Source organism: Elephantulus edwardii, unplaced genomic scaffold (genome assembly GCF_000299155.1).
Source record: "Elephantulus edwardii isolate Elephantulus edwardi_28Jun2011 unplaced genomic scaffold, EleEdw1.0 scaffold00025, whole genome shotgun sequence".
NCBI classification, from domain to species: domain Eukaryota; kingdom Metazoa; phylum Chordata; class Mammalia; order Macroscelidea; family Macroscelididae; genus Elephantulus; species Elephantulus edwardii.
Window position 1 is genome coordinate 8,450,639 of NW_006399775.1, and position 13,314 is coordinate 8,463,952.

The 13,314-nt window shown below is 36.3% G+C and overlaps 1 protein-coding gene across 1 annotated transcript in view; it reads left to right on the forward strand.

Moving 5' to 3' along the window:
• SNTG2 (syntrophin, gamma 2) overlaps nt 1–13,314 on the forward strand; it is a 644,399-nt gene that overhangs the window by 180,177 nt on the left and 450,908 nt on the right. The window contains exon 7 of the mRNA XM_006882917.1: nt 7,774–7,861. Within this exon, the coding sequence (XP_006882979.1) occupies nt 7,774–7,861 (88 nt within the window). The remainder of the gene's footprint in view (nt 1–7,773; nt 7,862–13,314) is intronic.

Genomic DNA, 13,314 nt, shown 5'->3' on the forward strand with positions numbered 1-13,314 from the left:
TCAGTATATTCCTTCCATCTTCTTTTAATATTTCCTGGATCATTTAATATTCTGTCCAAAGCATTCTTGATTATAGCAACTGTAGGTTTGAATTAGTGAATATCCAACATAACATTCATATTATTTAAGACTCTAGGAACATTTACAACAGTTGGCTACAGCCACATGGGACACTAAAGAAAAAGCATTATTGATTAGGTCTTGAAAACACAAAGAATATTTTTATAAAATTCCCATATACCTAGAAACTCTTAAATAGTGTTATTGTGTAAACCAAAAACATAAGAGAAAATAGAAAATATTTTAGTGAACTTGATATCATAATATATGAAAAACAAAATTAAATTTTAACTCAAAAATATAGCCTTCAGAATAGCATACATCTCAATGTCAAGAAAACAAAAATTCGTACCACTAGATGAATAGGCAGCATCATGATAAATGGAGAAAGATTGAAACTGTCAACAGCTTCATCTTCATTGGATCCACAGTCAAACCCTTGGCACCAGCAGTCAGGAAATCAGGAGGTGTATTGCACTGGGAAAGTCTACAGTCAGGGACCTTTCCAAAGTACTGAGGAATAATGATAAAATTTGGTGACAGTTTTTTTGTTATTATTTTCTGTCGACTCACTCGAGACTCATAGCAACACTGTATAAAACAAACCTGCTCTATCTTGTGCCAACTTTACTGTGTGACACCCATACCTTAATTACTCTAGTCACTGTATCAACCCATCTCTTCAGTGGACTTCCTCTCTTTGTCCCTCCACTCTCCCAAGTATAATGTCCCTCTGAAAGGATTGGTCCCTGCTTTCAGCACACCAGAGTAAGCCAGATGAAGCCTCAGAATCCTTGCCTCCAAGCAGCAGCCTAACTTCACCCTCTCTAGGACAAACCTGTTTGTTCTCCTGGCAGTCCATGGTATAGTCAACACTCTTCTCCAGCACCACATTTAAAAGGCATAAATTATCTTTCTATCAATCCTAATCATTGTTAAATCTAGCTCTCTGATGCATAGCAAGCAATTGTGAAGACTATGGCCTGTTTGAGGACTAAGATACATCTTATTCAGGCCATAGTATTTCCAATCACTGACTATGTATCCGACAACTGGACAGTAAATAAGGGTGACAGAAGAAGAACTGATGTCTTTGAGATGTGGTTTTGGAGAAGAGTACTGACCATACCATGGACTGCGAAAAGAACAAACAAATATGTTCTGGAGAAAGTGCAGTCAGAGTGCATCTTGGAGACAAAGATGATAAACTTCTTCTCAAACACCATGAGCATGTTGCTAGAAGAGTCCATTTCTTGGAAAAGAACTTCGTGCTTGGAAAGGCAGAAGGTCAGCAAAGGAGAAGACCCTCAACCAGGTGGATTTGACACAATGACTACCACAATGGACTCTAGTGTGGCAGAAAGTATGAGGATGGCACAGGATAGGACAGAGTTAAGATCTCTTGCTCATAGGGTCATTATGGGCTGTACTCAACTTGAAGGCACCTTACAAAACAACAGCACTCAACTTATAGCCTTTTAAATGTAAGTGGCTCATAGCTGATACTCCGCTATTTTCTGAAATCACAAAGGAGGAGATCGGCCAACTTTCTCATGCTGATCCACTGATTTATTCAAACCCCTAGTTACTTGTAGCTTTTGATTTAGTAGTGCAACACCCTTCAGACTAGGCCACCCAAACTCCCTTGAACTAGATTATTAGAAACAAGTATGTTTATTAGAAAACAAGGAAAGAACCAAAAATGTCCATTTTTTTTTACCTTAAAATATGGAGAAGGAAGAAAAACAGATGAAGCCATGGGAAAAAATTAGAAAAATTATAGTAAATATTAAAGCAAAAACTACAAAACAAACAGATAAACAAAACATAAAACAATTAAGTGTGATTAAAAATACTAAACCAAGTTTTTCTTGTAATAAGTCATAAAGCATTTTGAAAAACTACATGAGGAAATATTAGTGTAGAAGCTAATAAAGTTAAAACTTAGAAGGGGAGATTATGAATCATTGCAACACAAATTTAAAATTAATTCATTAATTAATATGTTGCTGTAATTAGGTACCATTGAGTAGGCTGCAGCTCATGCTTCCCTAACATAACAAAAGAACAATTTCTCGGATCATGCACCATCATCTCAGAATTTTCTGTATTTGAGTCCTGTGTTGCAGTCACCATCTTAGTCTATGTTGTTGAGGGGCTTCTTCCTTTTCACTGACCTTCTAGTTTAAAAGCACAGTGTCTTCCTCCAGAAACTGAGCCCTACTCAAGAGCATGACCAAAGTGTGTGAGTCTGTCTGCCCTCGCTTCGAAGAAGCATTCTGACTGCGTTTTTTCCAAAGCAAATTTCTTTGATATGTATGGATTATTTATACACTGCAGCATTATACATCCACAAAAAGTAATAAAATGTATCTGCATGAGTTAATATGGAATAAGACAGAAGTTGTGGAATTTGAACAAAGAAAGAGATGTTAAATATAGAGCGTGAAGCATGTTTCCATTTAAATAAAAATTGGTATATCAAAGGGATAATTAGTACATATGTTGTTGTTCTATACCGTGGAGTTGGAAGCAATGCATAGCTGATCCTCCAGCAGATTTTCAGAAGCAGTTTAATTGTATGGAAAGTGACTGCCCGTCTTTCTCCCACACAGGAGGAAGTGGATTTGGACCACATACTTCCATGATTGCAGCACGGCTTCTTACCATTAGGCCACCAGAGTTCCATAAATTAGAATATATAGTTAAATTAGTACATATAGCATGTTCAATATTTTTGTACATCCCTCTTTATTGTAATGTTCTATTCATGTACAAATATGGGTCAAAAATATGCATAAGCTGCAAAATTTAATGTATATGTACTATTTGCCCATAAAGGATAAGGTACTCTTGCATATCTGTGTAAAATGTAAGGACTGACTTGGAAAAGATATTTGTAATTGCCCCTGAGATGTAAAAGTAAGGATCTGATATATAACAGACATTAATTTGTTGTTGTTGTTGTACATTTCTTACATTGTGATAACATGGTTAAAGTACCTGGCTACATTTCTAATATTATTCTTCAAAAATGTCCATTATGTGATTATTTAATTAATCTGTTTAAAATATTTAATTCTTTTTGGACAGTCTGCATGCATAGTCATCATCATATATTATGTTCCATACTCTCCTGGAAGTCCTCACCCAAAAACTCTAGCTAGCTAGAACCAATATAGAAACACGTAGGTGAAATGTGAAAACCAATTAGAAATCTTTCTTTTCATTAGATCTAGATGTTACCTTCTAGAAGAAGTGAAACCCCAATGAGATGGATTGATATAGTCACTGCATCCGTGGGCTCAAGTGCATCAGAGATGATGAGGATGGTACAGAGTAAGACAGGGCTCAGGTCTGTTGTTCATATGGTTGCTATGAGTTTTACATAATGATGCCTAACAGCAACAATAAAAAGAGCACAGCTGTGGTATATTCACACAATGGAATACTACGCTGCATTGAAAAACAAGGAACTCATGCAGTATTATTCAAATTAGGTGGCCATGGAGGACATTATGCTGAGTGAAGTATCTCAGTCACAAAAAAGACAAATACTGCATGGTACCACTGTTGTAAAACATGACTGATATCGGGCTTGGGGCGAGACTGAGAAAGGTGGGTTCCATAATGTATATTGCATTGAAACAGATGAGAGAGAACACTGTTTGAAAGGGATATGTGATTAGGTATTTTTGTCATGACAGGAGTCCAGGGCAAAGGCTGCATAGTGGAGTGGACCTGGGGGAGGGATTTTAAAATAATGAATAAAATTTTTGTTTTACTTTTCCAAGAGGGTAGTGTACTAGGGGGTAGGTTTGGGAGGGGAGAAAAGTGCAACAATGAATGAATGGAAATCCAAAGTCTCTGTAAATTTTTCTGAAATTAATAATAAATTTAAAAAAATAGAGTGGATGACTTGATTGGAGTTTTTAAAGTTGAATGGAGGGGCAGGTGGATTTCTTTAGAAGTTATATCCTTTTCTGGAAAACATAGAGTCACACTCCTTAAAATGATGGCATGAATGATGAATTAGAGGTTTAAAGATCACCATCAGGGAGCTCTGGTGGCCTAGTGGCAAGAAGCTGCACTGCAATCCCAGATGTGCCTGGTTCTAATCCACCAGATGCTCTGCTGGAAAAGGAGGGACAGTCTCCTCCTGTACCAGTCAGATCTGATTTGACGGTACAATGCCCAAAAAATAATAACATTTTTAAAAAAATCACCATTATAAGTTTATTTTGTTAGAGTAGAGCAGATGCTGAGTGGTGATTAGAGATGCAGGCAGAAAGGTGGCAGGGAGCTTCTAGGAAAGATGCCATACTTGCTTCTTTTAAATGGATGCATGAAAACAATTAATTGTTACTGTATGGTAGAAAGGAAGTATTGCCATATAAATTGGAAGAGCAGCATCAAGTTCTCCCTAACATCATCAATTTTAGATAATGCTTAATGAAGGGAGAAATAACTTGGAAGCCCTTTGTTTAGTAGCATCAATGGCCAGTACTCAAATATATACTTCACCCCATTGCTAGGGGCAGACCCCTGCTATATAGTAGACCAAATGTTTAGCTGTTAACCAAGAGGTCCCCTGTTAAAACCCACCAGTTGCTCTCTGCAGAAAAAAAGATGAGACAATCTCCTCCCATTGAACACTTGGGGTAAAACAAATTAAGGCAGAGTAAACAGTGAGACCTATAAAAAAATTGTTATGCATATTTTTAAAATTGAAAAGTTTCTGAAAGTGTCTCTTGACTTTTTCCCACTCCTTAGTGATTGTTCTTTTACCTCAATCAGAACTTAACCATTGTGATATAGTAATTCTGGAGTAAAGCTTTACACAACTATGTGCCTGAGTCTTTTGAAGTCAATTAACTTTTGACAAATACAAATTTTCAATGCTGCAAACAACATTCTTCACCAGAAAGGTTTAAGAAAGTCTTGCAGTGTATTTGTTTCAATTACTTCAGTGTGTAAGTGTGCGTATGTATATGTGTTAGTATATTTGCACGATCTCTTTACATTCATACAAACCTGTGTTTATATTTGTGAACTTCTTCCAAAAAAAAACCCCAGAAAACAAAAAACCCAACACGGAGTAGCAAAACTAAAGAAATGAATAAAAAGCAACTACCACCTTTTCTGGTGGTTCATTGGGCAAGCCCTTAGTTGCTAATTCAAAGGTGGTTGTTGTGTTTGTGCCCTCAAGTCAGAACCAACTCATATCTGGCCCTCCAGTGGGTTTTCAGAAGCACTTAATCACATGAGAGGAGATTGCCCATCTTTCTCCTGTGGAGAAGTTTCAAACCACATGCTTTGGGGATTACCGCACAGCTTCTTGCTACTAAGCTAGCAGAACTTCCTAAAGGTAGTTGATTTGAATCCACCAGCTTTTCCCACCAGTCTCTCTGTCAGAGAAAGATGTGGTAGTAGACTTGTGTAAAGAGTACAACTTTAGAAACTATTTCTAGCAATTGTACATCTTACATGGTTGCTATGAGTAGTAATCCATTGTGTGGCCAAGTATTGTATTTCTAGTACATTTCTGTAGGATGATAAGTAGCATGTCTATAATATGTGACAAACAGTTCAGTTTCATTAGTTTTAAATTCATTCTTCCTAAGTAATACTCTGTTCTTTTCCAATTAAAATTAATATGAACTCTCAGGGCAACTTACGTACTACTTCTGGGATCTAGTTATCAGAGGATGACAGGCAAATGGCAATCTTTTATTACCTTTTCTCTCCTGCACCATTCATACAGAAAAATAAGGAATTATTTAGGTTAGAGAACTGCAGTGTTACGGGACTGCTTGAGGATGATGTCACTATGACCTTTACTCTTGCTCGTCTTCTAGTCCTTTGATCCAAGAAAAATATTGATAATGTGCCTTTTGAGGATTGTTGCTTTCTCTCTCTATGATCTTGTGTGAGAATAGAGAACAGATGAAACAAATGCTCTAGAAATTACGCTTCAGTATCTTCCTTGAAAAGATCTGAGAAGTACTTCTCTTTCACACTTTGCACTAGCACAGCCCTTGCACACTACAAACAATTAACTCATAAAGCTCCTAACCAGAAATGGAGCAGTTCAAGTACATTCTAAGTTATTTTGGTTAAAAAATGCCTGGTGATTGCCTCATGGGAAAAGTTAAACCATCGAAAAAAACATATGGAACATAGTTCTACTGACACGAATGAAGTCACCATAAGTCAAAATCCACTGAATGGCAGTTGTTTTCTGCTTTGTTTTGGTTTTCTCTTTTTCCTTATTACCAGTTATTTAAACCACTTTCTCCCCCAGATTCCTGATGATAAAAATAGACCTTCCACTAAAAGTTTGGAAAATGCCCTCAGATGGGTAAACAGCTGGGATAGATAATGTCATTAGATTTTGTGAGTTAATAATCTCTGGAAAAATAGTTTCAAATACTTGTTCCAGAGCAGTTTGACATCCTTGGCAGTTAACAACCAAAATGAAATGATAATTAAGAAGAATAAAATTTAAAATGATTGGAAGAGTGAAAGATGGCTTTTCAAGAGTTAATCTACTATATTGTCTGACATCCCTAGGCACAGGCACGAGAGAAGAAATTCTGAAGGCAAAATAAAAGTAAGGCAGAGATATAATCACAAAGTGTGTTCTAGGGGGGCCTGCAATCAAGGATCTGTTCAGCATCGAGGACCTGGAGTAGACAGCAAGTTGTGGATCAGGAAAGTGATTGATGCCGGAGTGTAAATGCCGTTGAATGACACTGAAAGACACTTAGATTAGATGTCTAAGGCCATGGGCCCCTTTGAATAGTTTTCATCTAGGCTGTTATCCCTTAAGCTCCAACCAGTGCGTAGGAAAACTGTTCACAGTGGTTATAGCTCAGGTAAGAAATGATGCATTTGAGGAGTGACTGAAGAAATAAAAAAGAAAGGACAAAGGGGCGAAAGAATATTAATCTGATCAGATTATTGACAATTTATATGGGCATGAGGGCAAGAGCTATTACCTACGCTCCCATTACCATGATTAAAATTCAAGTAGAAGCATTTTGACATACACAAAGCAAGGATGGAATGAATTGTAATAAATTAAAATGTCATTATCATCTAGAATTTGTAACATCCAAATAAAATTTTTCTAAACAGTGGCTTTATACAAAGCACAAAAAATTTCCTTTAGAGACAAAATATTTTACTCTATGTAAAATAACTAAAATAGCAAAAAATAATTTGAAATTCAAACAAAGAAATAAGATGAATTATAGTGAAATGTTGCTCATTAAGAATTAAGAATTAAAATATTATTTTAATTTTGTGTCTACTGTGTACAGTTTTTGTGTCACAATTAGCTTAGTTGGCATGCATTTTTCCAATGTTTAAATATTGGCTACATATTTATTAAATATAAAATTGATGTATCAAATGATTTTCTAGTATTTATATTTATAAAGTATTATGGGAGCCTTATCTTAGGTTTAAATAGTAACAAATTTCTAATTCTGTATAAAATATTTATGCACATTAAGTATAGATGTTATGTACATATGGGGTTACTTTGCTCCTCTGTGATGACAGTTTAAAACTAAAAACTGTTCAGTGTTCCAAAGATAACAAATAACGGTGTACGCTTGATAAATTGGTGAAGTGTACATATATATTTTGAAGATTGTTTCTGGTCTTTTGTGAGTGTAACATACATGTGTTTTGTCATATTGACAGGTGCATCTTTTAAGAAATGCTGGCGATGAAGTTACCATCACTGTTCAGTATCTCAGGGAAGCTCCATCATTTTTGAAGCTCCCATTAGGTAAGAGGAAGGGGGAGAAATGCAAAGATATAATCCAATTTCCTTTCTTATCATGATATTTGTTCAAATGATGTGGCACTGACAGGATTATAAATCTTTTCATTTATTCAGAGAGAGGGAAGATTTAGATGGATACTTTAGTGTATACCCCTAATGCAGTCTACATTTAAATCTATTAAACAATACTTTAAAAAAAATCTTTTTTTCTACCTTGTTTTTGTTTTACATTGATTTGTATACAAAATTCATATACATTGTGTATCATCCATGACATTACTTTTATATACTACACTCATATGGTGTTTTAAGTCCGTATGCATTGTGTTTCACAAAATTAATTGCCGTTGATCTATGCCTACCACCACCTTGTATCCCCAAGCCCCCAGTGGATCCTTCCCAACTCCTTTACCACCCCCTTTGCCCAGCAAACTCTCTCATCCCAGTAGTTTTCTCCCCTCTCTCCCCTCCGCCTTTCTGCCGCCTGTTCCCTTCCCCTTTTGATCTCCTGTTCATATCTTACTAGTTGTCCTTCCATCCTCTATAACAATTGTCTTATACAGTATTTGTCACTATGAGACTGAGTTAGGTTACTCAGAATAATGCTCTCTAGACTCTCCCATGTTATATACTATTTTATGACAACATTGCTCTGTAGTGCTGCATAGTATTTCATTTTGTGGATGTACAATAATTTCTCTATTCGTTCATTTGTTGATGGGCATTATGGCTGTTTTCTTATTCTTGCTTTCATAAATAATGCTGCTATGAACATAGGTATACAAGTTTCCATTTGTGTCTTAGTTCTATTTTCCTTGGAATATACTCCTAACAGTATAAAAACTGTGTCATACAAGATTTCTGTTTTCAGCTTTTTGAGGAAATATCAAACTGCCTTTAAGAGTGGTTGTACTATTTTACAATCTCACCCTCTGTAATGCATGAGAATTCCACTCTCTCCACATCCTCTCATCTGTTGGTGACTCAGCTTCTGTATAGTTAAACACAGATATAATAACCCTCCAGTCTGATTGGAGAGATTAGTCTCTTATACAAATCACAATTTCCTGAGGTGTTATTGTCTGCTCTAGTTTTATAATTTCTATTTTTTTTTTTTTAGTATACAAAGGTGAATGAAAGTCGTCTCCCAGAACAACCATATTTGCTCTTCTCTGCTGTTGCTGTTTTATTTGGGCTTTTATGGTTTGGTTTTGTTTTCTTTGTCTTTCTACCATTTCCCCCTTGTTAATTCCTGCCTCTTTTTATAGCCTTAACTGGCTCCTTGGCTCATTACTGGGAGTTCTGGAAATCAGATCAGTTGATGATTCATGTTCTCTCATTAGAACTTACTTTTAAAGGAAAAAAAAAGGAGCATTGAATTTGTGGTTCTATTTTTAACCCTTATCTTTCAGAGAACTCCAAGTAAATAATTTTAGTAACTTTATCTTTAATCAGAATATAAAAGATGGATTTTTATTATTCTCAGGATTTGTGTATTAATCCCATTGTTATAAAGAATGTATAAAAAGTGTTCACTACATGTCCTACCTTCTTGAAGGACTCATATCTTTAATAAAAGAATAGTACATTTGATGGAGAGTGTCAAGAGGATTCTAGAATAAAAGAAATTAGAAATACTTGCTGTTGGTGTTAGAATTATATATTCAAAAACATATTCCCAAAGTGTGATAGAGAATGTGAAAATAATTGTAGATCAGGCCAAAAATTCAAATAGAGAAAAAGAATATGCACAAAGTTGTCATATATCTTATTAGAATTTGAGAAAACCATAGGAGAAATAGATATATTTTTTTAAAGAAATCTTGTATTCAGAGTCAAACAAGAATGCTCTACATTGACTGGTGTTATAGAGACATCAAGATATCATACATAAACAATAAATTAAAATTGAGCATTCAAAGATGACCTTGAAGAGGTACACATATAGCGAGAATGCTTTGTATCATTAAATAACTGTCTATTACAAAACCAAGGCGATAGTTTATATATTTAGGTTATATATAAATAATAGTTATATTATAGTTTATAGATAAATAATATAAAAGGGGGCTCTAGTGACCTAGTAGCAAGAAGCTACACTGTAATCCTGAAGTGTGTGGTTCCTGAAGTGTGTGGTTCAAATCCACCATTTGCTCCAAATGATTCTGAAAACCCTCAAGAAGTTCAGCTATGGGTGAATTAAGACTCTGTGGTAAACAACAATATATATTTTAAAAAGAAAGAAACATAATAGATAAAAAGTTATCCATTGCCATTGGGTTACTTCTGACTAAGGTAACCTCATATGTACAGAGTAAACTGCTCTATAGTGGTTGTTTATTTTTTTAGTAAAATTTTTATTTTATACTAGTTTATTTACAAAGTTCATCTACATTGTTTTTCACACCAGAACTTTCCCATTTCCTTTACTGGTTGTTTGTTGTTGTTATGTGCTGTTGAGTCACTTGTGACTCATAATGACCCTATGTACAACAGCCCTAAACTCTACTCTATCCTGTGCCAATCACACTGCCTCTGACTCACCCATCCTGATTACCCCAGTCACTGAATCAATCCACCTCATAGATGGTCTTCCCCTCTACGCTGTCCCTCCACCCTCCCAAGCATGATGTCCCTCTCTAAGGACTTGTCCCTCCTTACAACATGTCCAGATGTGTCAGATGAAGCCCCAGAATCCTTGACTCTATGCAACTGCCAGGTTTAACCCTCTCCAGGATGAATCTGTTTGTTTTCTTGGCAGTCCGTGGTACATTCAATACTCTTCTCCAGCACCACAGCTGAAATGGATCAATTCTTCTTCTGTCCTCCCTAGTCATTTTCCAACTCTCTGATGCATAACAAGCGGTTGCAAAGACCATAGCCTGTACCAGACGCACCTTAGTCTCCAGAGAGACACCGTTGCTCTTGAGTACTTTAGAGAGGTCCCTAACAGCAGACTTTCCCATCGCAATATGTTTTTTTGATTTCCTGGCTGCTGGTGCCAATAGTGATGACTGTGGAGCCAAGCAAACTAAAGTTGTTGACAATCTTAACCTCTTCCTTTTTATAAAATTGTGCTGATAATTGGCCCCTTCCATCTCCTTCCCATTCTCACCTCTCTGCTCCAATTTTCCTCCTTGGATCCTCATACTCATTTTACTAGTTATCTTTTTTATTTCTGCAGTAATGATCTTATACAGTATTCACCCTTATGAGACTGAGTTAAATTCACTTAGCATAATGCTCTCTAGTCCCTCTGAAGTTAGGTAGTGATTTGCAAAAGCATTGCTCCTACATGCTGAGTGGTATCCCATAGAGTGAATGTAGTGTCAATGGTGATTTTAAGGCACTGATTTTTCAAAAGCAGATCACCAGCCTATCTTCTATAGGCCTTTATGTGGACCCAGAACTCAGAAATACTGGCTAATAGTCAAATACATCAACTATATGCCCCATCCAGGGATATCTAATGCATATATAAAAGATATAATAATAGGTTGAGAGTACATTTCCTTTTTATATCCTAAAGATGATTTAAAACCCCCTTAATTTATCCCCCTTATAGCCAGTTATGTCAAAACCTTAGAAACTTGTGAATGGAGTCACTAAATATATTTGATTAATTTGAATGGAGAGAGGATCTTAAACACTACTGATATTGAGCTTAAGAAAAGAATTTAAGGTTTACTTAAATAATAATTTGGTTTGGTTAAAATAATAAATTTAAACAAAATTTTTAAAAAGTGTTTATTATTGTCATTTTAGTTTATTTGAAACAAAGAAGTGCTAGCCAATATAGCCTATTTTTTATCTAAGTCTCAGAAACAATATCTTTAAAATATTACTCTGAACTGTTAATAAAAACAAAGCATTGCACTTTCCCTGTTACTCTCTGGGTTTTTTAAAACATAATTCTAAGACTATACAAGATTTTAGGGAGCTATGGATGTCTAATAGTCAACTCAAAGACAGTTCAAACCCACCAAATGCCGCATAGGAGGAAGATGGGCACTTTCCTACCATGTAGTTTACAGCCTTTGAAAACCCCCTAGAGGGGCAGCTATGACTTGGTTCTGACTAAATGGCACATAACAACCACAGTAACTTAGGAAGTTTGTACCAGAGTTTCAAAGTGCTTTTAAACAAGTAGAATTTAAAAAGCTCTAGGCTGGTGACTTGGAGTCCCTGAGTAGTACACATAGTTAATTGATCAGCATATAACCAAACAAGTGGAGGAGCAAATACATTCAGAGGCTCTTTAAGAACAGTGCAGTGGTCTCTTTCCAAAATTCAGCTTTAAAAACTTAGTCACAAACAGTATATATGTTCCTCTATGACTACCATGAGTCAGGCATAACTCAAGGAAACTAACAGCAGCAGTCATGTTGTTATTATGTGTTGTCGAGTCGCCTGTAACTCATAGAGACCCTATGTACAACAACCCTAAATTCTGCTCTGTCTCTTGCCAATCTTGTTGTCTCTGACATGCCTACTCCTATTATCCTAGTCACTAAAACCTCATTAAAGTCTTCCTCTCTTGCGCTGTCCCTTCACCCTCTCAAGCATGATGTCCCATTGCAAGGATACCTTGCAACATCCCCAAAGTATCAGATGAAGCGTCAGAATCCTTGCCTTCAAGGAGTACCCTGGTTTCACCCTCTCCAGGAAGAACCTGTTTGTTCTCCTAGCAGTCCATCATGTATTCAATACTGGTTTCTTCAGCACCACAGCTCAAAGGCATCAATTCTCCTTCTATCATCCCTAATCATTGTCCAGCTCTCTGATAACATAATAAGTAATTGTAAAGACTGTGGCCTGGATAAGTGCACCTTAGTCTCCAGACTGACATCGTTGCTCTCCTATACTTTGTAGAGGTCTCTGTCACCAGACTTTCTCAATGCAATTTGTCTTTCAATTTTGTGGTTGCTAGTACCAAGAGTACTGATTGTGGAGCCAAGCAAAGTATAGCTGTTAACATTCTCAATCTCTTCACCATCTATCATGATGCTGTCAATCGGCCCAGTAGTGAGAATCTTTGTTTTCTTAATGTTGAACTTCAGTGCATATTGAATGCTTCAGTCCTTGACCTTCTGCGAAAAACACTTCAGATCCTCTTCAGTTTCACTAAGCAGGGTTATGTCATCTACATAATGCAGATTGTTGAGTCATCCTCCAATCCTGATATCACATTTCTCGTCATAGAGCACAGCCTACCAGGTAATCTGTTCTGCATATAGATGGAAAAGATAAAGAAATAGGACACATCCCTGGTGTTCATCCTTCCTAATTTTGAACCATTCAGCATTCAACTGCTCTGTTCTGATGACTTCCTCATGGTCCAGGTATATATGGGCTTTGCATAAGCACAACCAAGTGTTCTGGGATTCCTATTTTTCTCAGAGTCAGTCACAGTTTGTTGTGATCCACACAGTCAAATGCCTTTGTATAGTCAATGA